Below are 27,848 nucleotides of genomic sequence, written 5' to 3' on the forward strand. Positions count from 1 at the left end.
TTCTCCTTTAAATGACTTTGAAAAGTCTGGATGACTGAGAGAAGGCTTGTAGCATTTAAACCATGGCTCACTCCCAGAGGGAGATGACAAATGGGGGCGGGCACCCCCACGTCCACAACGGAGGACAAGCCGGGGGGTCCCACAGCTACATGCTGAAGAGGCAACAAAAACAAGGACGCAGACGGAGGTCTTCCTCACCCATGGGCCGAGTCATCCTCATCAACGCTCCTGTACAGGGTAAGACAATTCGAGTACGTTACTTGTGGGATAAAATTGCTCACGTTGACCTCTGTGCTGTTTTCAGGAGGAGATGACAGTGAAGATATCCACACGGTGACAGTGGACAAGACTGTGGATGGACGTTTGGGTTTCAGCGTCAGAGGCGGGTCTGAACATGGACTGGGGATTTTTGTTAGTAAAGTGGATGACCACAGTTCAGCAGGTCAGCGTGAACATTCCGGAATTACAAATATCGACCAACCTCTCTCATTGTAACTATCTACCGACTTGTTCCCCTAATCAGCTCAAGCCGGCCTGGCCGTGGGGGACAAACTTGTGGAGGTGAACGGAGTAAGTCTGGAAAGTATCACCATGAGCAGTGCCGTCAAGGTCCTGACTGGAAACAGCCGTTTGAGGATGGTAGTACGACGCGTGGGAAAGATTCCCGGCATACGCTACTCCAAGGAGAAGACCACGTGGTGAGTAGCCATATGAGCTTCTACCAAGCCGTCTTGGTGTTGTATTGCAGTAGTGGATGGATTACTGCTTTCACTTTTAGGCCATTTGTGAGTGATAAATACATGTCGATAAACCCCCCCAAAATATTTTTCCACTTGCTCTCAATGCAAATGGTCTTGGGTTGTTTTACTTCTGTTTGTACTTTTTTGTTTTAGGGTGGACCTGATTCACAGGAGGATGGTGGTGGAGGAGGCTGGACGCACGCCGTCAGAGACTAGCTCGGATAGCGCCCTCCGCAGGATAGTGCATCTCTTCACCACGTCAGACGATTACTGCCTGGGCTTTAACATCCGAGGAGGACGAGAGTTCGGATTGGGAATTTACGTCTCAAAGTAATCATCATCTTCAATTTCTGATGAGGGGTTTCTAATTCGGGTTCCCTTTTTTAAAAGTTTTTATGTCCATGTTCAGGTTGGACCCGGGTGGGCTGGCGGAGCAGCATGGTATCAAAATGGGGGATCAGATCTTGGCAGCCAATGGGGTCAGCTTTGATGACATCACACACAGCAACGCCGTGGAGGTCCTGAAGAGTCACACGCATGTTATGTTAACAATTAGGGTGAGATTTATTTATTTTTTTCTTCAAATGGTGGATGCAATATCAGCAGTTGGACCAAAGCTCACTGACTGTGGTTCACTTGCCTGACTTTAGTGTCCATCCAGACTTTAGTCTGTGATGGAGGACTGTCTTTGTTAGCACACAATAGCCGAAAGTGTGTCACCAAATGTGTTCAAGAGCTGCCGTTCTCATTTTGTGCCCTCTCACATCTCAAGTTGCACGTTGCAAAGTGCGTCCGTTTCATTATTGATAAGCGGTCAGGGATCAGATTCAAATTGGCCTATGATGTGCTTTTTGTAAATATTTAATTAGATCTTTCATGGGGGATACTTTGCTACAATATTTTTCTTTTTTTTTTTCTCAACTGCTATCTACAGAATTATACGTCACATCAATGTAAATTGTTGGTGCTGTTACAGGAAGCTGGAAGATATCCTGCATATAAGGAGATGGTGGCAGAGTACGGTTGGCTGGACAAACGTATGTTCAAATTTTCCACAATAAGGCAAATGTCATATTTTCAAATATACCCATAATACTGAAGTCATGAAGTTATTTGAAAAGAAAACAATCCCACCGCTGACATCTGTGTCTCTTGGAGTTGATTGTGAACATTTCGAGAGTTAAATTAAATAGGGGAAAATAAATAAAGAAATACATGAAGATCATTCTTAGTTCATGTCTTGTCTGAGAGGATTAGAGGATTAATAGGACAAGAGGTCAGACTGCTCCTGATCTCCACAAAGCGGTTAGGACATTGTGAAAATTAAATCTCGCAGCCTTGGGATTGTGCGTGTGTTCAAACAAGGGGATGATAACATGCGTGTAGTGATTGAAAGTCTGCTAGCTTTATGCTCAAATAGATTGGCTAACGGTAATTAGCATATCATACTTTTGGCAGAGGATAAAGAATATATACCTGTTGGCATCTATCTTCAAATATCCATTATAAAAATGCTATTCATTAGCCCGTCAATGGCGTTTTGCATTGTTTGTTAGCATTAAGCTAAACATAATTACTATCTGAGATAAGTGGTTGTAAACGTCCGTCAGCAAAGTCCAATGGTGTCTAATGTGTCACGTTTCAGTTTCCAATGGGTCAGCGTTGGCGTCAGGGTCCTCCCAAGGCTACGACTCGCACTCGTCCGTCTCATCGTTGTCATCCAGCACTCCCGTGAGCTCCCTCAGCGGTCTCTCCCAGCTCCTCTTCCCTCCTCCAGTGTTTGGCTCCAACATGGTGGATGTGTCCATCTCCACGGAGAACCGGCCCACTGCCGTCACCACCGCTGACACGGCCATACAGACGGAGGCATCCTCCGCCCCTAGCCGGACAATCGGCGCCACGCTGCTCCTGAAGGACACCGTCATACGTGGGGAGGGAGAAGTGGGCGGGGATGAGAGAGGACGACACCAAGGTCCCAAGACCAAGGTCCTCATGGCCTTAAGTAGGCCTCGGAAGCCCATCAGACGCTCCCAGAGTCACATCACCCTGTCAGGTGATTTTATAAGTTATAAATAATAGAATCAAAAATATCTATATACTAGCTAATGAGGCAACTAGTTCCCGGAGCCACATTACCATGTCAAACATTTAAAAGCAAACACATATTCAACTTAAGATTATTATTATTATTATTATTAACAAGATTATTGACAAACATATATGTAGGAATTATTTATAAATATATTTTTATTGATATATTTTTTTATGCTGACCATTGTTTCTTGATTGTCTTTCTATTAGAGGAGCAAAAGCAGAAGAAAAAAGTCGAAAAAAAGACACACAGCTCAGATGACAAGCAAGCCAAACTGCAGCGTTCCAAAACTTTCCTCAACCTCTTTTTCAAGAAAGATCGCAAAGAGAGGAGCCCGTCCAAAGGTCAGATCACGTAATGACAGATTTTAACTATGTATTCCATCATTTTGTTTGAAAAAGGGAATAATGGAATGACCTCCCACGTAGGCCTGAAAGGAGAGCAGGCGTCCTTGCGGCACGTGGAGGAGATGTCCAACAAGCTGCTCAGCCCGGACGAGGTGGCCGCCGTCATGAGACACTGTCAGCGGGTCAGTCTCTTGCTTCCATGTTCCCGAGTGTGTCGAATAACAAATTGGCAAATAATTGACTCTCCTGCAGTTTCTGTCCGAGAAGATTCTGGAGGATTTGGTGCGCCCCCTGCTGGCCATCTTGGACCGGCCTGAGAAGATACTGCTTCTTCGAGATATAAGGTGCTACATGGAAAGCAGCTATCATGATGATGATGATGATGATGATGATTCTGCATACAGGATGCTGATTCCCCCGAGCGAGTTGGGCCGTTTTGACAGCATGGTGATACCTTTTGAAGTCCAGGCCTACAATCTTCTCAAGAATCCAGCAGGGGAGAAAGACACTCGACGACCAGACCGATTAATCGGTCAGCAGATTTAACTGCGATTTTTTTCACATTGATGATAGCGATAATGAAATTTAAAAAATCTGTGTTATTTCTTTTAGTTCCTTCTCCAGTTCTACGTTCCCCTCGTGGTGGAACCCCACGACGCCATCTCGTAACGCCCGTTCCAGGTACCAACGGTTTTGTGGTTAACCAAAGACGAGCGGTTCCGTGATGTCGACAATCGATAGCAGCATCATTTTTTTTTTTTTTTTTTAAATGTATTTTGGAATGATTTGTGTTGTTTTCAGACTTTCGTGGCGGCTTCCTTCTCCAGCCTGTACAGAACGTGCCACGGGCCGCTCACGCGATTGACAGCATGGAGGGACTGACTTTGTCTCCGTCACAGGTGTTCGCCCCCCTGCTGGACGTACCTGTCGACACTTTCACCTCCTCTTCCTCTTCCTCCTCCTCCTCGTCCTTCAACGGCCTTAGAGGAGTCGAGCGAGGAAGGTCACCCGTGAGGAGGACGAGGAGGGAGGCGAGTCCAGACTCCACTTTGAGCGGTCGCCCGCAGGACTTTGCTGAAGTCAGCATACGCGTTTCCTCGCCACGACGGACCAGGACGCCCCTGAAGGATATTTTTGCCAGCCCCCCCGCCGTCACGCTTAACGGACAATCCCAGATGCCATCAGACTACCACATCTCAACTCTGAATATCTCCAAAGCCAAACCGTCGCTAGGTGAGCACAAAACACACCAAGGTCATAAATAAGCAAGCAGGATGAGAACATGAAAAAAAAAAAATGTGTGTTCAGGTATTAGCGTGTCTGGAGGGGTCGAGTCGAGAATTCAGCCTGTCATCAAGATTGAGAGCGTCTTCCCTGGAGGAGCCGCTTCAATGAATCCCGCTCTCAAGGTAGCACTGCTATCTTGCTAACTTCACCTCACTTGTTACAAGATAAACAGCAAGATGACAAGACGTTAAAACTAGTAATCAGTGGTTTTCCAACTAGCACTACTACAATTTAGACTATCCTCCTACTGGATGATATTTTCCCCCCCCCCATTAATCTTGTTGAATGCATCAAATGAGCATAAAATGGATGGAGGTCAGATTAGGTTGTCATCTATTTAATTCAAACAAATTACTTTTTTTTAATGCACTTTTTAATCCCCTCTTTGCGTAAATGGAGCCAAATCTTTTGATGCCACCACGAGGGACATGTGCAATAGGGAGAGTCAAATAAAATGGCTGTCTACATCTGTTTTCTTGACAAATGCAGGGAGAGGAAAAGGGAATTAGAGGTGTTTGGTGGACATGTAACAATGGTCACCATACAGGTGCATCCTCGCTTTAAAAAAAAAATAAAAAAATGACAATGACATCAGAGGAAGTCGCTGTCAACACGAAAGTTCTTTACACACGGCTCGTATCCTGCAGGAAAGTGTGTGTGCGCTCATCTGCTATTTAGGTGAAGGTAGTCTGACATAAATTATTTGATCGTACAAGGAGCAAAATGGAAAATATGTGAACAGTTTTTATATATAGCAGCAAAATAAAAATAAAAAAAGTGTTCAAAGGGCATCGCATAACAATACTCGTTAGCTTGTGTGATATTTGTTAGCATTAAGCTAAGTAGACTTTCTTGAGCCAAACTTTTTTTTATTTTTTAATTAAAGGCTTTTTAAGAATGTCATCAAGAAACTATACATTGCGTACGTTCACAGGCCGGCTACGAACTACTGAGCGTGGACGACGAGAGTCTGCAAGGCGTCACTCACCAACACGCCGTCGACGCCATTCGCCGCTCATTTAGCAATAAGGGCAAAGAGCCCATGGTACTAGTAGTCAAGGTCCCGAAGGAGACGCCCGCCCACTAATATGAAATGCCGCAGAAAGTGACTGTGTCATTTGTAAAGTTAGCATCCGGCTACAGGAGATAATCCCAAACTGCCCCATGAGATTTTTGGCCAGATTAGAGCTCATGTCTAAAACCGTGATTGCAAAATGGCTGCTCAGTATTTCAGCGCAGGATTTTTTTGTCTGGCACAAATGCTGCCTGTTCTGGGAGCAATCAGCCACTTTGGATCTTTAATTACACATGAGGAGGATTTAGGAAAAAAAAAAAAAAAACAGGCAGGCCATGACACAATTTAATAATTCATGTGTTTTTTTTACTTTGTTTAGGAGAAATGCTACCAGGCTAGCAAATATTTTTCGAATCGATTGTTCTGACAACTTCTTTACTGAAAAAAACTCACACATTTATACAAGAAATGTACACATTTACATGAACGACGTCTACTTTTTGAATCAAGTGTGACGTAACTTAAGCTAACGTAAAAAAGGGTAACAAAACGAAGCCACAAAAAAAAAAAAAACGAGTTAGGTTGCTTTGGTCTATAGTCACAGTGGCTAATATGTGTTATACTTTCAACTCTTTTACATATTTACACTCAAAACCAGAAGTAACAGTCGAGAATCGTTATCTTCATGAAAAAATATGAACAAAATATTATTAGAATTATTTGTAGGTTAATTTTTCTGGGGGCTTTCTCTCAATCATTTTTGTTTTTAGCCTACTGCATATATTTCTAGTATAGACATTCACATAGATAGAATTGGCACTGACAACGGTGCTACAGGAAAAAAAAAATATTAGTCGGTGCTTTATTCATATATGTATATAAAAAATATACAACCCTTCCTGATATTCATCTCCTTTTTCAATATATATTTTGTTTAGAAAATTGAAGCTTTCTCATGCTGGCTAATAAGAATAATCAGAATTAAAGCTGAGCTTGTGGAGCGATTTAATGGTTCATCTTTGCCGCCAAAGTTTGCGTTGTATTTTCTAGTGGTCGAAGAAAATGTCGTGCAACGCGGTGGGCCTCGTGCGCTCGCACGTTTGCCTCGCAGTGCTAAGGACGTTGGAAGTGAAAGAATTGTTTGTCTACATGTGCCTTGTGATTGGCTCAGCTCGCAAAGCTTTGGAAGACTCAAGTTCAAGTGGCTGCTGGAAGCTAAATAAAGCCCGCTGGAAGGAACAAATGAAAACGGCTGCCTGAAGAGGAAGAAGCAGTGAGACTAATAAAACTTTGTTTTTAGTTCCTTAGCGCTGCTAAAAATACTTTTTAGTGTGTAGGAGGCAAAACAAAGAGAAGAAGAATCAGCAACAAACAGCTGCACTTGTTTTACTTTCTTTCCACTGGGACGCAGTAAGGAAAACTGACTTTTGAATGTTTGTCTACAAATAGTTTTGCCTGTCTACTCATAAAAAAAAAAAAAGAGTCAATCTTACTATGTGCTTATTTTAACTTACATTTAGATTTTAACTTAGACATACAAACAGTTTTGTTAATTAAATCCTATTTTAAAATATTTCCTCAAATTTGAATGTAAAGATCCGCAACTAGAGTGCAATACCACGTTGTGCCACAATATGCCTGGCAGCACTGAGGTCTACAGAAAAAGAGACAGTGGAATTAAGAGCAAGATGAAGAGGCAATTTCCATCAGCTTTTTGACTTTCATGAGACGGAATTATACGTTTTTGGCTGAACAATTTTGTTTGTATGCGTCGCTGCTCCGAGTGCATTAAGGTTGCAGTTCTTCGAGTAGGGAAAAGCAGCATCAGCAAATTGTTTGTCTCACTATCGCCCTCCAAAGGATTGGAGTGGTACTACCAAATGAGAAGAACCTATGTTAGCATGCTCGGGCTAATATTTCCCCCTTAAAGACTACAAGACACAACATTAAGTAGCAGGTGTTCTCATCACATGACAAGCATGCTTGTGCCCTGTTGTTTACCGTAAAAAAAAATGTGCATGTGGTCGACTTATTCTTTTTTTTTTTTGCTGTTTCCAACAATCCTTCCTGATTTAAACACTTCTCACCGCTTCAGAAAAAAAAAAGGTTTTGTGCTGACTTTGTAGTGGTGGAATAAAAGTCTTTCAAAAAAAAAAAAAAAGTGCAGGTGAAACACTGTATGAAAGATCACGAGGAGTGCAGCAGTAGAAGAAGAACGCACCTTTGGGAGCTGCTCAAGAGGTAAAGCCAGCCGTCCTGTTTTTTGTTTTTTTGTTTTGTTTGTTTTTTTTCCCGGTCCGGCGTCGTTTGTCTTCTTTAAATCTCCGTGGCGGTAATCTCCTCAAAGTGGATGTCGTTGCTGCCGCTGTGCACTTCGTAGTCGTCCATGTCCCTGTTCTCCAGCTCCAGACTCAGCTCCCGCATCACTCGCTCCAGCTCGCGGTTGCGCCGGTACATCTGGATGTAGTTCTGCTGCAGCTGCTTCTGGTAGCGGATCACCTGATGGTATTTATACAAAAACTTGTTTTTTTTCCACTCAGCCACTTGTGTCAAGACTGAAGGAATTTGTACCTTCTCCTTCTCCTCCTGCCACACCCCGCGTTCATCCTCAAATCGAGACAGCTGCTCTTCGCTTGTCCTCCTCTCGTACATGAGCTCAGCCTTCAGCCTGTCCACCTGAAAGTGTGATTTTTTTTTTTTCACGAGTTCAGATCCATCCAACTGATGACTCAAATGTAGTTTTTGTTATTGTCCAGAAATGGACACACCTGTTGTCGGAGTCCCAGAAGAGTTTCGGCGTTCTGCCTCAGCGCCTTGGCTTCGTCGCTCTCCCCTCGCCAGTCGTCCACGTCCCGATACATGCAGGGGCTGGGCCCCGCCCGCCCGGACAAGCCCCGCCCGTGATGGAGGGGCAGGCCGACGACGCACTGGGCCTTCCCGCCGCCGCCGGCCGTCAGGGAGTCGTGGAGACGCAGCGTCTCGTCCTCCAGGCGGCCCAGCTTCTCCCGAAGCAGCTCGGCTTCGCTCTTGCGCCTCTGCAGCTCGTTCTGGCACACCTCCAGCTCCAGGGAACGCGTTCGCACGGCTGCCTGGGCCTCCTGACAGCGAGCCTGGCCGGCCTGCTGCTCGGATCGGGCTTCTCTCAGCTGAGCCCTCAGCGCCACGATGTCGCCGGCCTTCTGGCTGAGCTCCGATTGGATCTCCTTCAGCTGCTGCTTGAGCAGGGAGATCTCGCCTGACTTCTGGCACACCTAATGGAAACAGATTTTGTTGCCGTTAGCTTGAATTTCTTTTTTTTTTCTTCACTTTCAAGTAAAAAAGATGTCCCAACCTCCCACTTGGTCTCCTCCAGCCGCGGGCCGAGCTGCGTTTGCTCACGCTGGATGGTGGCGCACCTCCTCTCCAGAGATTCCCTGTCCTGGAGCAGAGACGAGAAGTCCTCCTGCAGTTTCTTTTTCTCTTGCTGTAGCTGAAAGATCTGACGACACAACCGCCATTAGTGGCTTTGTACAGACTTGACCCGGCAAAATTGAAAGCAGATCATCTGACACAAAATGGCCAACCTGCAACTGTAAGACCTGCTGTGTCCTCTGGCCCTTCTGAGAGGCCTGCTTCATCTTGGTGGCACAGTTCTGTCTCAGCTCCTCCATCTCACTTTCACAGCGACGCTGCTTCTCCTCGTATACCTTTTTGCGGAAAAGCATTTCAGGTTGAATGGATCTTCTCACTTTTTGGTCAGTCGTAGGTCTCACCTGGCAGATGGCGGCTTCGTTCTCGTCAAGATTTTCCCGCAGATGCTGGAGCTCCATGTCGCGCTCCCTCAGCTTCTCCTCCAGGTCCCTCACCACCACCTCGTAGCCTTCCACAGGTGGCGACGAGTGGCCGCACGAGCCGCTGTCCGACAGGGGCTGCCCGCGACCGCTAAGCGAGCCCGATCCGCTGCTCTTGCTGGATGACGAACGGCCGCTATCCGAGTGACCGTGAGTCCCCATCCCACCCGATGTGTTTCTGACCAGAACCTGGCCGGACTCCGGGTGGGCTGACCCGGAGCTGGAGCTCTCACTGGGGGCCAGACTATAGCCTGTGCTGCTGTGAGTGGGCAGGCTGGAGAGGGAGTTCCTGCCAGAGTCTGACATGGAGCAAGACTGGCTACCGCGAGCGTTGAAAGAGTCTCGCTTCTCCTCCGAAGCGGAGCCGCCGCCGCCGCCGGGGGCCGCGTTGGCTCCGGCGAGGGGAAGGAGGAGGTTGAGGCTGCCCTGGCTCTCTGACAGACTGCAGCCGCTGGGTCGCGGGGACAGGTAATGCACCGAGTGGCGATTCTTGGGGACGACAGGCTTGAACGCTGTTGGACGAATCAGCACTTTCTCCATATTCTGAAAAGCACAAAAACGGGAGAAGATCAGCTGTGCTAGAACAGAAAAATTGGTTTCATTGCCTAAACTTGTTCAACTTCAAACATCTAACTTTTTTTTAATATAAAAGAAATGATCATGTATATTAAGGCTTTTTGTAATTAAAAAAAAGATCATGTGGGCTTTTGACCATTGACCCTTGACCCCCGATCCACAACTACTAACCCCTGACATAAATTTTGACCCATGACTGTTGACTCCCTGATCTTTGGTCCCTGACCTTTGACCCCTTGCTTTTTTTTGAGGCAAGCTGATTTGATTTCACTTTATCATTTCAACGACTTACTTTTTCAAGCTGTCCGGAAACTGGGACGAGCTTTGGGGGAGGTCCTCCTATATTGCCATTCAGAGTCCTGTTGTCCCGTTGGTCCTCCGAGTCGCTGCAGGGACTTACGGCTGCCACGATTACGTTGTCATTCCAGTCTCCGACAACCACCTTGTCGCTCACGTATCCCGGGTTACTGTTATCCCCGCCGACGGGAGCCACGGCGGTTGCCGAGTTCCCGGGCCGAGGCTGCTTCTTGGTAGGCAGCGGTGGCGGTAGAACCTGATGATGTTGCTCTTGGTTGCAGATGACCAGCAGCTGCTCCAAAGAGCTGGCGCTGCGGAGGGTATTATCCTGGAGGCGGAAGCAGCTGGTCGCCGGCGTGGAGCGGCGTTGCTTGGCGGCGAATTCGCTAGCCGCTCGGCAGTGCCTCTCCTGGTAGGCGCGTCCCGATATGAGACTGCTTACGGAACCCATAGCGGTGGTGGAGCTGCGGGAGGCTGGCGGGGAGGGAGAGGAGGATAGCGGCTGACGCTGCTGGACGTCGACAACGGGATTGGGGTGGTCAGTGGCAGGGAGAGCCTGAACCAGAGCCATGGCGCCGCGACGGCGTTAGCCACACCACGCACCCTGTGATAGAAGAAGAGGAACACAACTTATTGGATATTAATCAAAGCAGACAATAAATGTGTCCAAGCTAGGACGATCAATAATAATAATTCTTCTTAATAATGGCCCCAAAAATAATAATAAAAAAAGCCACAAGATTACTAACAGATCCAATCTCACGTGTTTGGCAAACACAACTTGCCTGACAACGCTAATTGCCAATTCCGCTAATGAGGCAGGAAGAGAGAGAGAGAGAGTTTGGGTTTAGCCAAAAAAGGAGTCAGCTGATGCGTGCCTTTCCGGAATGTCCCCATCTGAACCCGGCGATCCCCAAAGCTCATCGGCGATCAATCCGATGCGAATCTTGCGATGAAAGGACGCTAACGTGATGATGCCATTCAAAGTGTAAGCGTGGCAGCGGATTAAACGCTTCCGTTTGCAGATAGCATTATCGGTGTCGGCTGCCCGGCCGGGTGAGCGCACATCCTCAGCTTGTCGTGCCAAGCCTAAATCCGTCTGGTCAAGCGGAATAATCCGAAGCAGATAGAAAGTGCACACACAGTCTGCCGGGACTAACATCACCATCAGTCAGGTCCGGTGGGAAAAGCTGTCAGGTGATATCCTGCACGGAACTTCAAAAAGTCTTTGAAGAAAATGTTTACTCATCAAAAGATGGACCATGCCTGTACTGTAGAGATGTCACAATCAAATATTTTTTGGAATCGATTATTCTATCGATTAATCGGATTTTACGGAGTAAAGGTAGATGTTTTGATTGAGCGCAAATAAGAATCTATTTGTTTTTATAAATGATAATAAAAATCAATAAGAGACTGACATTGGATTTGGTCCATTTTTTGGTTCAAGAAAAGCTTCACACGATTACACGATGATTAAAATAGTTGTCGATTAGTTTGCTGAATATGTGTATTGACTCTTCTCATCCCTCCAAAACTAACAACTTTTGATGTCTAAAGAACTTTGGACAATCTGTGCAACAGATGTAGGCATTGAAATAAAAACAATACTTTCCTGAACAACCTATTGTAATTTCCAAACAGACCAAAATAACTCCAGGAAGGTGGCCAACAGTGCGGAAGTCACGCTAGAAGAAAACATGAGGCGGCCTAATTGATCAACCAACTGTGTCTTTGATTCTTGTGAGGAAAGCTTTGTGAGCTCACATGTGCAAATGTCCCCGGAGATAATTAGTCCCGTTTGCGATGCTATTGCTTCGCATCACCAAAATAATAACACCTCATGACCAACAAAGTTCCTTGACGAAGACTTCTCAGGCAGAATAGAATTAACAATCCTCTAAGAACGTCAAGTGTGACCCACTGAGCGCTAACCCGGTGACCTCCTGAGGAGTGGATGTGAAAGGGGTTCCTCCCACCACCGTGACCTCTGAAGGTCTTGTTTTGTTCCGGCCCCTCAAGGAATAAATCCCAAAAGCTAATTTCCCCTTCTGATGTTCCAAAAGTCTTTCCTTCATGGGTTAAGAACATCTCTTAGCAAATTTGGACCACAGGAACTTTGGAGGCCCGTCATTGTGTTTGGACTGTGAGAAAAAGTTTCCAGCTAAACTTTTTTTTTTTTGTAGTTCTGAAAATAATCATTTCAAATGTGTAGTTATCCAGTCAAGGTAAAAAAATAAATAAAAAAATCCTGTGCTTGAAATGCAAGTTCCATCTCTACTTTCCTTCACAACAAAACAGAAAGAACAAAAACATTGTCATCAGCCCTAAAAATAGAAAACATCTGAAGAGCCAGAAATCGCTCAGATATTTTTTTTTCTTCTCCCGGCGAGGCGTTTAAAAATAAACTCCAATCGCGTCGCAGCCAGCTATCCCGAGGTCAACCTGGGGTCACTTTCCGCACTATGAATCGATGGCGAACGTCTCGGAGACGCCGACCGAAACGCGTTTGATCGACTGGCCTCGGATGATGACGGCAGAAAAGAGCTTATCGGAGGGGGGGAGTTCTCCAATAACAAGACACACTAGCGGGGTCCGTGCCGAGCGAATAATCCCATTATTATAAAACCGTTAATACCGCCGGCCCATTCCCAAGAGCGGAAGCACATTATTCCGCAGCAACACATCGTTCCTCGCAATCACACGCAACCTCCGAGCCGAGCCCAGGCTCGGCGGGGGGGAATGAGGGAGGGCCATGAGACAAAAGCAGAGTGGGAGGAGGTCACGATGAGGGGGGGGAGTTCTGAAGGATTCCATCCAGTACCTGCTTGTCTAAAGAGAGGCCTTGGGAAAAGCAGAACTCACTAATCCTGTTTGGCGAGCACACACACACGCCTTATGATGTCCAAAGTGTGGGGGGGGCGGGGGGGCGGGAAAATCAATGGAGAAGGGAGACATCATTACAAATAGCATCGCTACTCCATTTCGCTAAATGTGTCTTATCTGTGTTCCAAACATCTGCTTCTTTCAGATACCAAAGCAAGTCAGGTATTTGTACTTTTGAGTTAGTCCGATCATAAATCCAAAGGATGACTTTGTTTATCAACTCATTACGACATTAAACATAGCGGCCGCTCGTTATCTCGACGTCTTACAAGGTTTTTTTTGTCAGTAGCCAGCGGCAACGTGTTGCCGAGTTTGCTAGCTAGCAACGATCTACAGTCGACGTAAAAATGACGCCACGATGAATCGTCTCGGTTGTTGTGTTAGAACTTCATGTCAAAAATTGGTGGAGTGTAATAAGAGGATGAACGACTAACTTTCGAGATATTTGAGCTATATTTTTTGGCAACATTCGAGCCAACAGCAGTGGTTGTAGTGCGTCACAAGCCAGCTTTGACTGGTCAAAGGAGAATTTAGGAAAAAAAAAATCTAAGTCTTTTGTCTTCTTATGACAAACAACAACAGCACAAATGAGGTTCTTTGTTTATTCATCGGCAAGCCGCCGCTGCCTGCCGATGATGTACAACCAGTAGTGGAAACACAAGCCAGATCAGATTCCAAATTGTAGCGAGACGAAACCGACTATTCATCTTTTCGGGACACCTCTTTGCTCTTGTGATTAATTTTCAACAATAAAATAAACCTGGAACTGAGCCGCCGTCTATTTAATCCCCTCCACGAGATATGCGGTGAGATTTTCAATCTGCTTCCATGGCAGCGGCACGCACAGCATGAGTAAAAAAAAAAAAAGCCACAGGTGGAAGGAATATTGTCAGATGGTGAAAGATCTTGGCGTGATCATTTTCTCTTTGATGGAGAGTCTCAAAGTCAAAGACGCAGCACTATATTTTACAGCCTGGGTGGCAGCCATGATTCCCGAGAGTAAGTCAACAGGTTTGTATTCTCCTTCTGCCATTCCAACACGGTGAGTGTCTTGTCTGAGCGGCTGCTTAGTGTCACCTTCCCCCACTTGGACTCTCTCGCTCGCTCTTAGTTTGGGATCGCAAAAAAAAAAAACCACATGGGTGCCAAAAGCTCCTTTGTCCGTTTTGGCAACGGGAACATGCTTGATTGCAACTTTGAACAAAAAAGCTACGAGATCAAGCGTCCGAGCGGCTGGGACTTGATTAAGAGATGAAAAGAAGGAGGAGGAATAAGCTCTCCCAAAAAAAAAAAAAGTTTACCGGTAGTAATTGGCAACAGATGCAGTCCACTTTTTGTTTTTTTTTCGACTCGTTGCTGGTTCTGGACTTTTCTCCGTCTGTTTGCGTTGTCAAGGAAGCAGAAACCCGTGTTGTCGATGTGTTAGATGGACGGATTTGGTTCGGATCTGGTAGCCTACAACAAGCGCCTTCCAAAAATTCTCCGTGGCTGGGTTCAGGGCGAGAGCAGCCAGCTACTGACAAAAAAAAAAGTAACATCGAGTGAGGCCACGCAGTCTGGAGATGGTCATCCAGGGGACACGTACGTTTATTTATGGGTTCATTCGAAATCAACTTGCCCCCGTCCGTGTCTCCGCCGAGAGCTTCGGATGACGAAAATGAGGTTACAAGCCCGGCGAGGGAAAATCATTAAGGCGGACAAAACATCTGCTCAATGGCCTCAATGAGCAAAATTCAAGCTTGAACTGATTTTAGATGCTTGATTTTTCTCTCAAGGGAATAATTGAAAGTGATGGTCAATATGGATGACTCGATGAATCGGATTAGTTCAGCGCTCATTTCAGCAGACGCGTTCTGGCGCAGGTGGAAAGATGTTAAATTTTTTTTTTTTTTAAAAAGCTGCTTGAAATTCCCGATCTGCTGGATATTGCGTTTTCCAGGAGTTTTTCCAGACGCTGACGGCTGCCCGACAGCGGTCAGACAGCGGAAATAGCGCCGGTGTCATTTTGAAAGAGGCGGTGGACGTTTTTTTTTTGGCGCAAATCAATGATGCCACTTGAGATGTTTCACTTTGAGGGACACATTGATCGGAAGCTTAAATTTAGATTTGCTCCGTCTGCACAAAGTAGACGTTTTTCCATCTTGAGTTTTCACCGCCTCAAGCTGTTGGTACAGTTCAGGAGTCTCCATTTTATTTTCAACGGAAAATTACTGCATCGGAGTTGTAACAGTAGCTCAGGCTGGGCCAGAATGTGGCTGAGGAAGGAGATCAGTGTGAGGCCTCATAAAAAAAGGATTCTTCTTCTTCTTCTCATTCACCTTTGAAAGACAACCCAGCTAATATTTACGGATTGTAACAAAGCAACCGGCAGATAATTAAAATTTTTGACGACCTCCGTGGAAGCAAATACTTTTTCAACGCGGCAGGGAGTGACAACCATTCAACTCTTTATGGAATTTTGAATCGCTGACACTACCTCGAAAGATGGAAAGTCGCTGAAAGAAAAATTGGAAAGGCCAGCTTTTACTGCCTTGTGTGAAAGGGGCTTCGGGGAAGTTTTCCCTCCCAAACTCCCCCCCCCCCCCCCCCCCCTTCCCCTCCAGGCTTTGGGAGGCCATTGTTTGGACACAACACAGAGAAGAGAGCAGAAAGAAAAGGCCTTGTTATCTCCCGCTTGAGATGTGAGCGGCGGGTGGCCTTTTTACTCATTTACTTTTAATTACATGTATTTTTGTCTTCTCTCTTACAGTTTTTTTTTTTTGGTCTAGCAAAGATGTCGCAGCGAGCTATTGCTAGTTGAGCCTAGCGATGCTAAACGAGTCGTTATTGCATAAGTGTTCCGCTTCAGTTCAACTGTGCTAGCCTTGATGTATAATTCACTTGCGCTCATCTAAGAAAATATCCGACGTACGCGTCGACGTATTGAGACGTCGTTGGTGAAGTGGAGAAAGATGGAGGGAGGAAGAGGGGGGGGGGGGAACGGGCTTGGAAAAGTCTCATTCAGCAAAGTGAAGAGAAGCCGCAAGCCCACTTCTAATCTTTCGTCGTCTCCGCTCGCTCTCGGTCTTCTGTGCTTAGGCTTTACATAAATACCTGGCTTGGGAGGTTGAGCTCAACAAGAGCCTTGGGGGAAAAAAAAAAAAAAAAAAACGAGGACAATGAGAAGAAGATGAGGAGGAACGAGGCCTGTGAATTGTTGCGTCCATTTATGAGTCAGAGCAGAAAGGTTGCGTGTGTGTTTCGTACGACCGGCATCGCAGGCGATGAGGTAAGCCGCCGTTTTTGGATTCAAAGCTCAAGGCCTTCGCCATTTTCCGTTTCCAAGTGACGTCAGTTTCGCTCGCACCTGGCCATTTACGGCGCCTTACGTTTTACGGCCGCCACTTAATGACGGCCTTCGCTCAACACGTCACCGTGACAGAGCGGCTCTGCCGTCTGTAAACATCTCCGCTGATAAGAAACAACAACAAGGCGCTCGAGCGGAACGTGTCTCGATCCGGCACGTTCCTAACGTTAATGTGCCGATTGAATAACTTTTTTTTTTTTTTTGGGGGGTCTTCCGAGGCTGAAATTTCAAATCAATAGCTCAACAGGACAGCCCAGGAAATAAATGAGAATGCGTTTGCACAAGTATGCACACCCTCTTCATTTAGTCTCTTTTAGTAACTTCATAAAAAAAGTTCACGAGTTCTAGGAGGCTTTTCATTTCATCTCCTTTTGATTTTGTTATTAAGTTACAATTACTGCCCAAAATGTTGGAGATGAAAAGTTTGTATGTGGACTCAAAGCATCCAACTGCTGCTTTCACTTTCCAACATTTATTATTTAATGTCAGAGATGAGTTCTGATTTTAGCTTTCCGGTCCCGTTGAGTCCATTAAGGAATGTGTGAGTGTTCCAGCAGCCGAGCAACTTTTTTTTTTTTTGTCTTCAAGAGCCTCCATTTGTGAAGCTCACGTCAACACAAAAGTTTCCCCCGGCAAACTTTGTCTTCATGCAAATGGCGACTTTTTTTACGAGACACACACACACACACACACACACACACACACACACACACACACACACACAGATCCGTTAGATTATGCAAACACTCACCCCGGTGAGAGCCTTGCATCTCTGCCTCTGTACTCCTTTTCGGGTGGGAAAGTCAGAATGAGTCCGGTGGCTGCGGGTGCTGCCGTTGTTAACGTCTCCCCGGCGTCGCCGCCGCCTCTGCGTCACACTTCTTCATATCCTGACACTTTTCAAAAACGGACGCCCCTCTTTTCTTTTCCTCTCCTGTCCTGCTCGCACTCCTCTCTGCGCTGCCTCCCCTCTTGCCTGCATTAGCACCGCCCCCACCCCCCCCAACTTACTCCTCCCGCTCCCTCCCTTACTTTTGTCTAACGGCCCCCCTCCTCTTCTTCCTCTTGTTTCCATCTTTTACTCCCCCCCCCCCACACATACACACACCTCCAACTTCCCTTTTTGGACCAACGTCTTTCGACCAACTCCCGCATAAGATCATGTCTGTTTTGTGTATTCAAGCATTTGCATTCAATCATCATCATCCACCACTCTGCGTTGAAATGATTAACATTAATAAGGTGAGGAGCTTCTCAACGGGGGGTGGGGGGGGGGGGTTGATGGGGCGGAATGATGAACCCACGTGGGATAAATTACATAACGTTCCATCTCGCGTCTGGAGGTGAGCGAGGGCGTTGCTTTACAAAGCAAATCATAATCGCCTATAAAAATGTGACGCACGGAAAGCCGCGTAAGCATTTATTTGTTTTTTTTGGGTTTTTTTTAAACCACCATCCAAAAAAAATGTGCCCACCATGAGCTCGAGTTTTGGTGCAATTAAACTTTACTAGTCAACTATCACTAGTAACACTAATACTCCCCCAACTCGTAATTCATGGAGTCTAAACAGGATTTCGGTCATAAAACATCAACGTCTTTCCTCATGGATGAGCAGAGCGAAGAAGCACACGCCGAGGCTTTTGTGCAACCTGATCCACCGCCGTCGGGATGCTGAAACGAGGCTGACTCCTACTAATGCACGTGATTAATGCACCAACTGTTTCAGCATCGGGCTATTTACAGATCACACACACGCACGCACGCTGCTGACTCTTGTTGAGTGCCAAAGTGGACAACCAGTAAGAGCTGAGTAATGTTGAACAAGAGCAGACGTGTACATGTGTGTGTGTGTGTGTGTGTGTGTGTGTGTGTGTGTGTGTGTGTGTGTGTGTGTATGCTTTTTCCACTTCAACTTTTTACTTCAACTTTACATGTACTTCGCACGAGTCCCTCGGTGGTCAACAAGTGAGAAGAAAGTTCACTTTAGCTCTCCCGCTCGGCACTTTGCTGCCATTAACACGGGCCACCTCGTCACCGAGAGTAACACAAAAAAGCTTTTGAGCTTCGCCCCGCGTGCGTGTGTGTGTGTTCATGAGCGTGTGTGTGTGTGAGTTTGATTTTCAGCATCTGAACGTGTAAAGAAATAAAAATGTCAGAAGTGAAACGGACAGTCAGTATGTGACTGTGTTTAACGACTTACCCAATCCCGACCGATTTTTCGATCACTATCATTTTTTTTTTTTACATTCTCTTATTATACAATACAGTGCTGTTGTTCTTAATTAAAAAAAAACACAAACAAAAGGGGGTCCCGACCCAAAATAAAGGACAGGGAGCCATTTGTACTACGAGAGGGACCGTGTCGACACAAATCCTTCCGGTCTACTGAAGGACGGACACAGCTGGGCCCGGACGCGAGCAAACAAGGAAGCCTGTGATGGAGAAACGCTGGAAGGAGGATGGAAAGACAGCTGCCGTTGTGTTGTTGTCCGAACACGCTTATCTCAACGTGCATCTCGGACCCCCCCACCCTTCTATGTGAGATGATAAGGTCAGGCTCAACCTGTATTCTAAAGTGACATGCACACCCAAAGACTCGGGGCCCAGATTTCCATAAATACACAAATCACATCAAGTTAGAGATGAAAATTGTTTTGCGGTGAATTTTCAGAAGTGAAATTAATCAGAACCTCCGCAGATTAACAAAGGGCTAAAGTTCTTCAGATGTATACTAATTATTATGGAAGCAGAAAGCAGGTGAGGATTGTGAGTGGGTAATACCGCCCCCATCTGGCGACAATGTGCACTGCAAGATGATGTGAACAACTCATGTTTACGTTTATTCTGCACAAACTTTTTTTTTCACTTATTATTAATTTCTTTCCAATACGAGTCAGGTAGCAGGTTGATTGATTGGTCAGCAAACGGATGGATTAGGTCAAAATAAATATATGGATTGCTAATTGCAATACCTGTCATCCATTTTGTTTTTGAGCTTCGTTTGCCAATAGGCCAGATTCTGATCTTCTGATTATCAAAAACTGCGTAGATTAGAGTGAGACTATTAATCCTACTGTTAGATAGATTACAAGGCTGCGGCAACATATGTCCTCACAGCGGTCACGGCACTTAAAAGGAGGATCTGGTGCCAACTTTGACGCTTAGCAAGGTTACGCAGCTCGTCGTGGCGACTTTGGCGGTCACGCATCTTGTAGAAGGTCAGCCTTGGTCTTGAAAGCATTCTGCCATTTTGGAGAGTTATGCCACTCCATCTTGGCAGGAGAAGGTTGAAGGAGAAAGTGGGAGCTGTCAATCAAAAAGTCAAGAGGAAAATGTTTCCAAGGAGACGGAGCGATCATTACCTCCATCGAGGAGGTTGGGCGTCAAGGTCTATTTTTTTTTCCATTTTATTCGAACAATTTTGGTGATTGTTTACAATGTATCGAAAAATATAGTGTCCTATTTTTTTTTTTTTAATCAAACGAGCAGGAATCTTCTAATGTATTCCACGGCTGCTTATTGTAATGTTGGAAAAAAAAAAAAAAAAAATTAAAAAAAAAAAAGGCAAGCTTTTTTGTTGTCGTAATTTTCCCCGTGTGATGCTTGGCCCACTTTTCCAGCCCGCTCACATTGTGTAAGCACGCGTACATAAAACATGATTTGCTGCTTCAATTCCCGACTTTTATTCGACGGGGATTACGTGGCAGAAGATGCCCGAGTCATCACAAGAAGCAAAAAAGGAGAAGGCAAAAGAGAGCGGAGAAGCTCGGGGTTGGTTGGCAACCGAGCCGAGAACAAGCTTTAATCAACTGACCTCCAAACTTACGACACAAGACAAACGGCCGTGATTAATGAGAGCCGTTCGTCTTGGCGCTAAAAAAAAAAAGATGTGTGGGAACCGACGTTGGCGAGCGCCGTTCGGACGGATCCATCTGCGGGTTATATTTCACTCCTGTCTTGTTAGCGCAGGCTTGGTGTACTTCCACCTCGAGCCACTAGAGGGCGGAATTCGGATGACAATCATTCCTCGCTTTGGCCACGATAACAAATTAAATTTGGATGTCAAGGCACCACTTTGAGTAAATAAAAGAAAATAAATAAATAGCGCCCCCTATCACTGTTTATGGAACTACAGTTGTCAGCTTCCGTTTTGGAAAAGATAGACGAAAGATTTGAGGGAATTTTAAAGAAAATAATGTCTGTTCAGAAGACAAATGTCTTCAATGGCAAATCCGCCAGACGGTAAAGGTGAAATAAAAGCGATAAGACAAACAACAAAGGCGTCTGGAATATTTCCATTTATACTTTTTGTGCATCTGCGACGTAGTTGCTCTTCTGTTCTTTCAGTCTGTCTGGATCTTTTTTTTTTTTTTTATTATTATTCTCCCAAACGTTTTCCTCCAAACAGACGCCCGCGTTCAAAAAGCAAATGAAACGGACGGCTGAAGTTGCCACGAGGCACTCGACTGCAACATCTGTCAGCGTCTGTCTCCGCTGGTTTCGAGGAGCTTTCAAAAGAAACGACTTGAAAAGACTTCGGCGACGGCTGCGGAGGACTATTTTGTCGTAGCCAAGTCACGTTTCCCCCCCCCCCCCCCCTGTGAATGCCAATCACACACACACACATTCACGTGCTGATGCTGTCACCAAAAACAGATGGAACAACCATCCCATTTCAGTTTTGGGGCGGAATTGATGTGTGATGAAAAGCAGACCGTTTCACAACCTGTGTATGTTGTGAACGCATTTACGTTGAAGTGCTCACACAAAGGAGGTCCTTGTCTGCGAAAAACCATGAGTCACCAACGTCAACAGTAGCGAGAAAGTCCCTGTAGCATTTCAAGTGTTACGAGTATACTGAATAAATAAAATCCTGAGGAAAAATAGAAATAGGATATATACTATATATTCAATTGACACCTGTAGCTTTGAAATTTCAATTTGAATGCTTTTAGGTTCTTTTAACTCACGACTAAGTGGCAAAGGTCAGCGTTTTACGCCCTCAGAGTAATCGTGCGTGTGTGTGTGTGTGTGTGTGTGTGTGTGTGTGTTTGTGCAAAACTAATGTAGACTGACATAAGGACTGACATGGATGCTGAGCTGTGCTGCACTAGGCCAGGCGGTCTAACCCAGCAGCAGGGATAAACTATAAATAGAATATCTCATCCATCCAGCCCCAACACTCTCCCCATCCCCTCTTTTTTTCCCCCCTATTTCTTGATATGCCTAACTTGCTTGGAGATCTTTTTTTTTAAGTGTATGTTCTGCTCGCTTCACAAACGCATGTGCTCATCCTTCCAAAATCTTTTTTCCATCCCTTCGACATCTCCGAAAACAACACCAAAATCTGCAATTGCTATAAAATACTGTGGTGTAATTGGCTATAGGTGCCACAAGAGGGCAGCGTTTCTGTCTAAATTGTGCTCCTCAACTCACTTCTATGGAATTCCCCGATGAGTCGATAGAATGATCAATAGCGTATTTGATTCTAAAAGGATGTGATGGTGACACCCCTAATATTGATTAAAAACATCAACAACGAGACTAAACCGTGAACACAACAATAACACGCTCTTCCACTAGAGGGCGGAATGTATACAATTAACCTGAAAAGCTACTTCATGTGATGTTTTTGTTTGTAAGAAGTGCCGTGAGACTTTATTTCATCATGTAGAATATGTTCTTCATCTCTATAATCGTGGACTTGCATTGATGTCGACTAACAATCAGGCCAACGGCAACCGTGTGGTTTTGCGAGAAGGCTTGGGGGGGGGGGGGTTGGTAGTTAAAGAGGGACGAGTGTTACGTAAGTGATGCTAATCCCTTCCCAACCCGAAAAATGAGACAGAACGACACTGCTCTCATTTCATCCGATACCCTCTTCCTCTATTTCTTCTTTACCTTCATCAGGTTGACCTACGACAGTTTCTCAGCAAAACCAAGAAATGAATACATTGAAAACATCTCAAAGGTAACGTGAAATGGGCTCAAAGTGGTCAGAGATGTACAATTTGTCTTCGCGGGCCACATATAGTGATGTGACGGACCATATCTGGCCCCCGGGCCTCAGGTTTGACACCGATGGTGTAAAGAGAAGCCTTATTACTGAGGGCGTGCGGTGTGGAATCATCCACGAGGTTCACTTCTAAATGACTAACTCATGACTGGCAGTCTTTTGTTACAAGACAGCAAAGCGGAGGGCGGTCCCTGGTACGAAGGACGCCTCTTAAGCCCCCTACTCAGACGTGACGCTCCAATAAACTTTGACCCACTTTTGGACAGTGGGCAGAGTCGGGGGGGGATGCCAAAGAACCCCCGAACACAGCGAGGTTCCCCCTTGTCCCCAGCCTGATATGATATAAATATCAAAGGCCTGAGAAGACAATACATCTTTTCAATATCAAATGCCAGAGGGAAGCTTGGGAAAAGGATTGTTTGGTGGAGTTCATTGAAAATTCAGCCCACAAAGACACACTCGGCGCATCTCCTGCTGAGAACTTGATTTCAGTTTTCTGCTGATCACACACACACAAGACATCCTCCTCCATTTTTTTGGTCATCCGTTCTGTGCCTCCCTTTTCCAAGAAATCCCATTCGACAGACAGACATAATCCTCCCTGATCAATTCTCTGCGGGATAAAGCAGAGATGACAAAGACCGCCGGCAGCAATTTGGAGTTGAAAACGGAGATGGTTACCAAATGAGTCCGCGAGTTTTGATGACACCAAATCAAATGAGTGATCAAAATCTGGATGTTTTGTTGGGGTACAAAAACCATTTTTTGCCAAACTTATTAAGCTCCGCCCTCAAAGTCCTACCCACGGCTCAGTAAACTTTACAGCTTGCTGAATTGATGTCTTATCACTTCATAAAACATGTTAGACTACAGCCAAATGTTCCGGGACGCCATCCAGGACCTTCTGGGATGTCTTGGGAATTCACAAGGAGGGGGGGGGGGGGGGGGCTCTTGCACAAGAGGGTAGTGGGAGTTATGTTACGGATACCAAAGCTGGGACGGATTCCCAAGACGCTCTCATGAAAACACACATCGACTGTTAACAACATACGGTTGGACCCAACATTTTCGACGGTGCAGGAACTTCACAGGCGCCTCTGGAGATTTGACAAGACAAACCCCGTCAGTCAGCTGACACAGGAAGGGGCGGGGAGGGGGGGGGTCTTGCCACAGGGTCATCTGGCAGACGCATCCTCCAATTTGGCCGAGGGAATTTGTGAGCAAACAATCTGGTGTCAACACATCTTGGCTTGCTTACCTCTTAGGAGGTGTAACATCCTGAAAAAGATCATTCTGCTGAATCAGCAAATCCATTTATTTTTTTTACAATGGAAAGACCATTCCAGGCGAGAAAGGACAGCTGCAGAATATTTTTTTTGGGCTTCAATTCAATATCTTTTGGATTTCTGGCCATGCGAGACAAGCACCGGATACACGTTTACACCTTCTCGTTAACCAACAAGTAGCTGAAGCTAGAAATACAAAACCGAGTCTTTGATTCAACAAAATGTCTGGGAATTATTTATGATTCACACTAACCTTAAACCTGAACAGTCTGTTTTTATAAACGGCTTACTGGCAGCTGCGTTTATGACCGTTTGTATATTTTCCAGCCAGCCAAGTACATGAGAAGGAGGATGGAGCCCTCTTGGAAATCAACAAATGGATGAAGGTATCACTCAATGTTACGCTGCCGAGCCAAAGAAGCAGGAAACGATAGTGGCTAGTAAATCAGCGCATCTCAAATAAAAACATCTGGATCTTCCGGTGCCGGGCCTCCGTACCCCCGGCCTGATTCCCCTCATCCATCAACCGTGCCTGCATTTTGTGTGTGTGTGGTCTGCTGTTTCAGCACGGGTCATTCGGGCCCTCGTACATCAGCTTCCTGACACTCGGCGACACGCGAGACCGCTTTAGCCGGGACCGAGTACGGGCTAAGATGGATGCAGGCTGAGATGGCGTTTCAGCAAAGAAGCCGGCCGTGTCCTGCGTTGAGCAAATTCGTTCTGACCGGCCCGCTAATGGATGCTAGCGAGCAGTTGGCAAACATCAGCAGTGGCGCTTGGCAACGTTTTCCAACGCCGGCACGTTAAATGTGAAGCGGCTAATGTAGTCGTACCCGGGACAACGCAAATTAGCGATTTAATATCCTCGTACGGTGTTAAATATTTAATGAGGGAATAAGCTCGACCTCGCCGAAACGGCTTCAGAGGGCTCGTGCTGATTAAGAAGCTGTCGAAAAGCACAAAAGGTGGACGCGGGGAATGAATCGAAAACATCTCTTTGATCTTGCAGTGTTTAAAATTCAATGGACGCCATTTTTTTTTTTTATAAGCGCTATTTGTTCTGCCTCTAAAAGACATCAACAATAAAACTCGCGGAGCACCATAGACTCAATCGCCGATGAAACGATAATTTATGTGACACGATAAAAAAAAAGCTGTAAACCTGCTCAGACAGCCACAAAAAAAATCATTATTTAGTCTTTACAATGTATTTAGTGTCCAATATGCTTATTAGTGTGCTCACGCTTTGGACTTGGTTTCGAGCTTCACAGAATCAAAACATGAGGCTTTTCTATTAAAGACCTTATTTAACTCAATGAGAATTAAGGCTTTGTATTTGGGACAAGCCCCGGAAAAGCAGGAAAGGTCACCCCCAAAATGGCAGCTTACAGTTGTTGTATTAGTGAGGGCGTGCGACACAGAGAGCCTTTCTCCAAAATATTCTCACAGTTGTCCATGATGACGTGATGTTCGACACATGACAGCTGAAGGGACTTAAGAAGCACAACTGGAAGCTTCAACATAGCTAGCAAAAAATAAATTAACACACACACACATTGAATAGAGTTAGTGTGCACGAACACAGTATTTTGCGTGGTCTTGGTATTTGTCGCAAAGAGCAGAAGAACAAAGTAAGACCGATTGTGAGGTGGAGTTTCCTGGCATTCATGATCTACATGACATCATGAAAACAACATTTCTGCAAATAGCTGGGGAGGGGGGGTTATTTACAAAACAAAAGATAGGAATAATCTTATACAATGTTAATGGTACATTATTAAAATCAAGTGAGGCTGGAAAAGTTTGTGCAAAATCCATCCAGCACTAGCAAGTCTGGGTATATTCTTTATCCTCTGCAAAGAGCTGAAACAGCCTGCATTTTTGTCTTATACTGCCCCCAGGTGGCCGAGCATGCAAGCGATGGTCGCAGTGTTCAACTGTGGTTACGCAACAGCGCTCCCGAAAGCGCAGACGACAAGCCTGTCGTTTAGCTAATGAGCGCGTTATGCAAAAGCTGCCGCCGGGGGTCTCGGACAGACGGCGCCACGCCATCAGAGAGGAAGCGGCGACGGTTTTTGCATCAGCTGTGAATTTAGCAACACCTGCGCCGCCCAGTTCCATTCAATGTATGAGCTGTGGTCAACGTTAGGCCATTTTTTTTCAGTATTTCAGATTTGTTCATTTTTAATGAAATATCGCCAGAATTTTGCCGATTCTAAAAGAGCTAATATTGGCCTTATCGAGAATTTAGCTGTGGAAACGCTCCAATTGGGAGTATAGCCGTGCCGGGGCAACGACACAACAAGCAACAATGACACTTTTACGACTCTGCCGTCACGTCGCTATCACCGACTTGACCGTGACCGTGGTGGCGCTCTCGCTCGACTTCTTCGAGATGATTAGAACAAGCCCGCCTCCCGCCAGCCTTCTTCTTATAATCTGCTGCAACCTGGAGCTCAGTTATCACCTCGTACCAGCACCAGCAAATCCCCTGCTTGTCTTTGCCCCCCTGTGTCCCACCATACTGCCCCCCCCCCGACCCCCCATCAGCCTGTGCTTTGGTGATAGGCCAAGAATGATATGGCTTCTCTTGGTATTGAGGCGGAATGATACTTGAGAATTCCCATGGAGAGGTGATGTAACGCTATCGGGATGAGAAGTTGAAGCACGTGCTGTATTTATGCTAAGACTGTACTGTAAAGGTATAAAAAAAAAAATTGCATTCTTTACACTCGAACAAGTCATTTTTTTTATGTTAACTCGTCCACCATTCACACAAGGGCGGCGAGTTCAATGCAGATGAGAAGAGATACTCCGTAAGGGATTATTTATTTAGTTATTCGTGATTCAATCAACCCTTGGTAGGCTTCCATCCCAACTCCAAAGTAATCTATATATTAAAGTAAGCCCAGTCCGGGATCATGAAAACAAACGGTGTTCGCCGACATCTTTGTTGACCTTCCACCTTTTCAATAATGCTCTTGGCTTTCATAAGAGCAGAAAACAGCTGGAGGGATCAGGAGTCTCAATCACATTGGAAGTTTGTGTGTGTACACTAACAGCTGCACATAGCAAGTGGAGCTAATAGTGTCTGGTTACACATAATTAAAAACACAACACAGAAAAAGAAAAAAACAGTGGGCTAGTCACAGATTTCCAGTCAGATTGACGTGGAGTAAACACACGTACATGCACACACCAAATCAGGATAAATAAAAGAATTATTTGCCACACTCAAATAAATACAAGGGACATGACTACGAGACAAAATATTTCAAGCTGGGGTCAAAACATTTTCCATCTTAACTCAACAAAAAATGGTGCACTATAATATCTAAAAGAATATATATGACAAAATAATCTGACCAAGGGGCCATTTTGGGTCCGCAACCCTCAGTTTGTAAACCCCTAAATAAGCACACCTCGTTGACATGAACTCTTATTTAACCCCATAGTAGTTTTGTTGAGTTCATTTTTTCTCTCCCCCCAAACAATTAGGGGCAACACTACAATATATTTGCGTTCAATAACCTCAAGTCATTATTTCGTGAACAAACAGCGAATGTTGGACTCACCTCAAACAAGATGTCTTCAAGCTCCGGACAACAATTTCAACAGTGACCACGACACTTGGTCGTATATCCGAATGGAACTTCCGTGGCAACCACACGAAAACATTCCACTTTTCTCGCCGTTCTTTCAAGCCAGTTCCGTTGGGTTCATCTCCCACCGTGAAGTGTCTCCCACCGCCGGCGGTTCTCCCGCTCGTTGTCGTCCAAAAAAAGGCTGAAGCTGAGGCTGCTCGAGTACTGAGAGTGCTCGGCATGTACACCCGGGGAGCCCGCTTGCAGGATGTGGGGTGGGCGGGGTCACGCAGTTAACGCTCGGTTGAGTGAAATCGCCGGAGCTCCGCCAGGGGGCGCTGCCACGAAATAAACACTTGAATACTTTCTCGTAAAGCAAAACTTAGTGGTCATATTAGACCAAAAGTGCTACTTATAGTGGAAAACACTGAAATATAAATCCTTATTACTCCGTTTGTGTCAGTGATATTCCATTATTTAATGGTTAACATCAAGAAATTCTTTATAAACTCAAAATTGAATATGTATTTTTGGGCCTTCAGTAT

The 27,848-nt window shown here is 45.5% G+C and overlaps 2 protein-coding genes across 3 annotated transcripts; one reads left to right on the forward strand and one right to left on the reverse strand.

The window, feature by feature from the left end:
* Positions 1-62: 62 nt before the first annotated feature.
* On the forward strand, positions 63-5,957 carry LOC147049986 (PDZ domain-containing protein 7-like). Its single transcript, XM_085922374.1, has 15 exons — positions 63-237; positions 305-442; positions 524-698; positions 894-1,070; positions 1,150-1,297; positions 1,717-1,777; positions 2,386-2,793; positions 3,042-3,176; positions 3,234-3,361; positions 3,432-3,523; positions 3,584-3,673; positions 3,790-3,853; positions 4,055-4,412; positions 4,488-4,588; positions 5,401-5,957. The coding sequence occupies exons 1-15, from the start codon at positions 63-65 to the stop codon at positions 5,551-5,553; spliced, it is 2,403 nt and encodes an 800-aa protein (XP_085778500.1). The 3' UTR covers positions 5,554-5,957.
* On the reverse strand, positions 5,826-27,551 carry lzts2a (leucine zipper, putative tumor suppressor 2a). Of its 2 annotated transcripts, none has more exons than XM_085922372.1 (8): positions 27,295-27,551; positions 10,180-10,788; positions 9,234-9,854; positions 9,045-9,167; positions 8,813-8,959; positions 8,250-8,732; positions 8,053-8,157; positions 5,826-7,980 (listed from the first exon to the last, which is right to left on the reverse strand). In XM_085922372.1, exons 2-8 carry the CDS (start codon positions 10,753-10,755, stop codon positions 7,798-7,800), a joined length of 2,238 nt encoding a protein of 745 aa, XP_085778498.1. In that variant the 5' UTR covers positions 10,756-10,788; positions 27,295-27,551; the 3' UTR covers positions 5,826-7,797. The 2 variants fall into 2 exon arrangements, with proteins under 2 accessions (XP_085778498.1, XP_085778499.1); XM_085922373.1 differs by lacking the exon at positions 27,295-27,551 and adding an exon at positions 17,168-17,354.
* Positions 27,552-27,848: the final 297 nt, after the last annotated feature.

Source organism: Syngnathus leptorhynchus, chromosome 10 (genome assembly GCF_054491065.1).
Source record: "Syngnathus leptorhynchus isolate UIUO chromosome 10, UIUO_Slep, whole genome shotgun sequence".
Taxonomy (NCBI): Eukaryota; Metazoa; Chordata; class Actinopteri; order Syngnathiformes; family Syngnathidae; genus Syngnathus; species Syngnathus leptorhynchus.

Excerpts from the sequence above, each read along its gene's own strand:
- lzts2a (XM_085922372.1), bottom strand. The coding sequence starts at position 10,755 with ATGGCTCTGGTTCAGGCTCTCCCTGCCACTGACCACCCCAATCCCGTT. Across the intron at positions 9,855-10,179 it reads TTTCCGGACAGCTTGAAAAA|AATATGGAGAAAGTGCTGAT; the intron begins GTAAGTCGTTGA and ends TGTGCTTTTCAG. Across the intron at positions 8,960-9,044 it reads AGCAGGTCTTACAGTTGCAG|ATCTTTCAGCTACAGCAAGA; the intron begins GTTGGCCATTTT and ends TTGTGTCGTCAG.
- LOC147049986 (XM_085922374.1), top strand. The coding sequence starts at position 63 with ATGGCTCACTCCCAGAGGGAGATGACAAATGGGGGCGGGCACCCCCAC. Across the intron at positions 699-893 it reads TCCAAGGAGAAGACCACGTG|GGTGGACCTGATTCACAGGA; the intron begins GTGAGTAGCCAT and ends TTTTTGTTTTAG. Across the intron at positions 3,674-3,789 it reads AATCTTCTCAAGAATCCAGC|AGTTCCTTCTCCAGTTCTAC; the intron begins AGGGGAGAAAGA and ends GTTATTTCTTTT.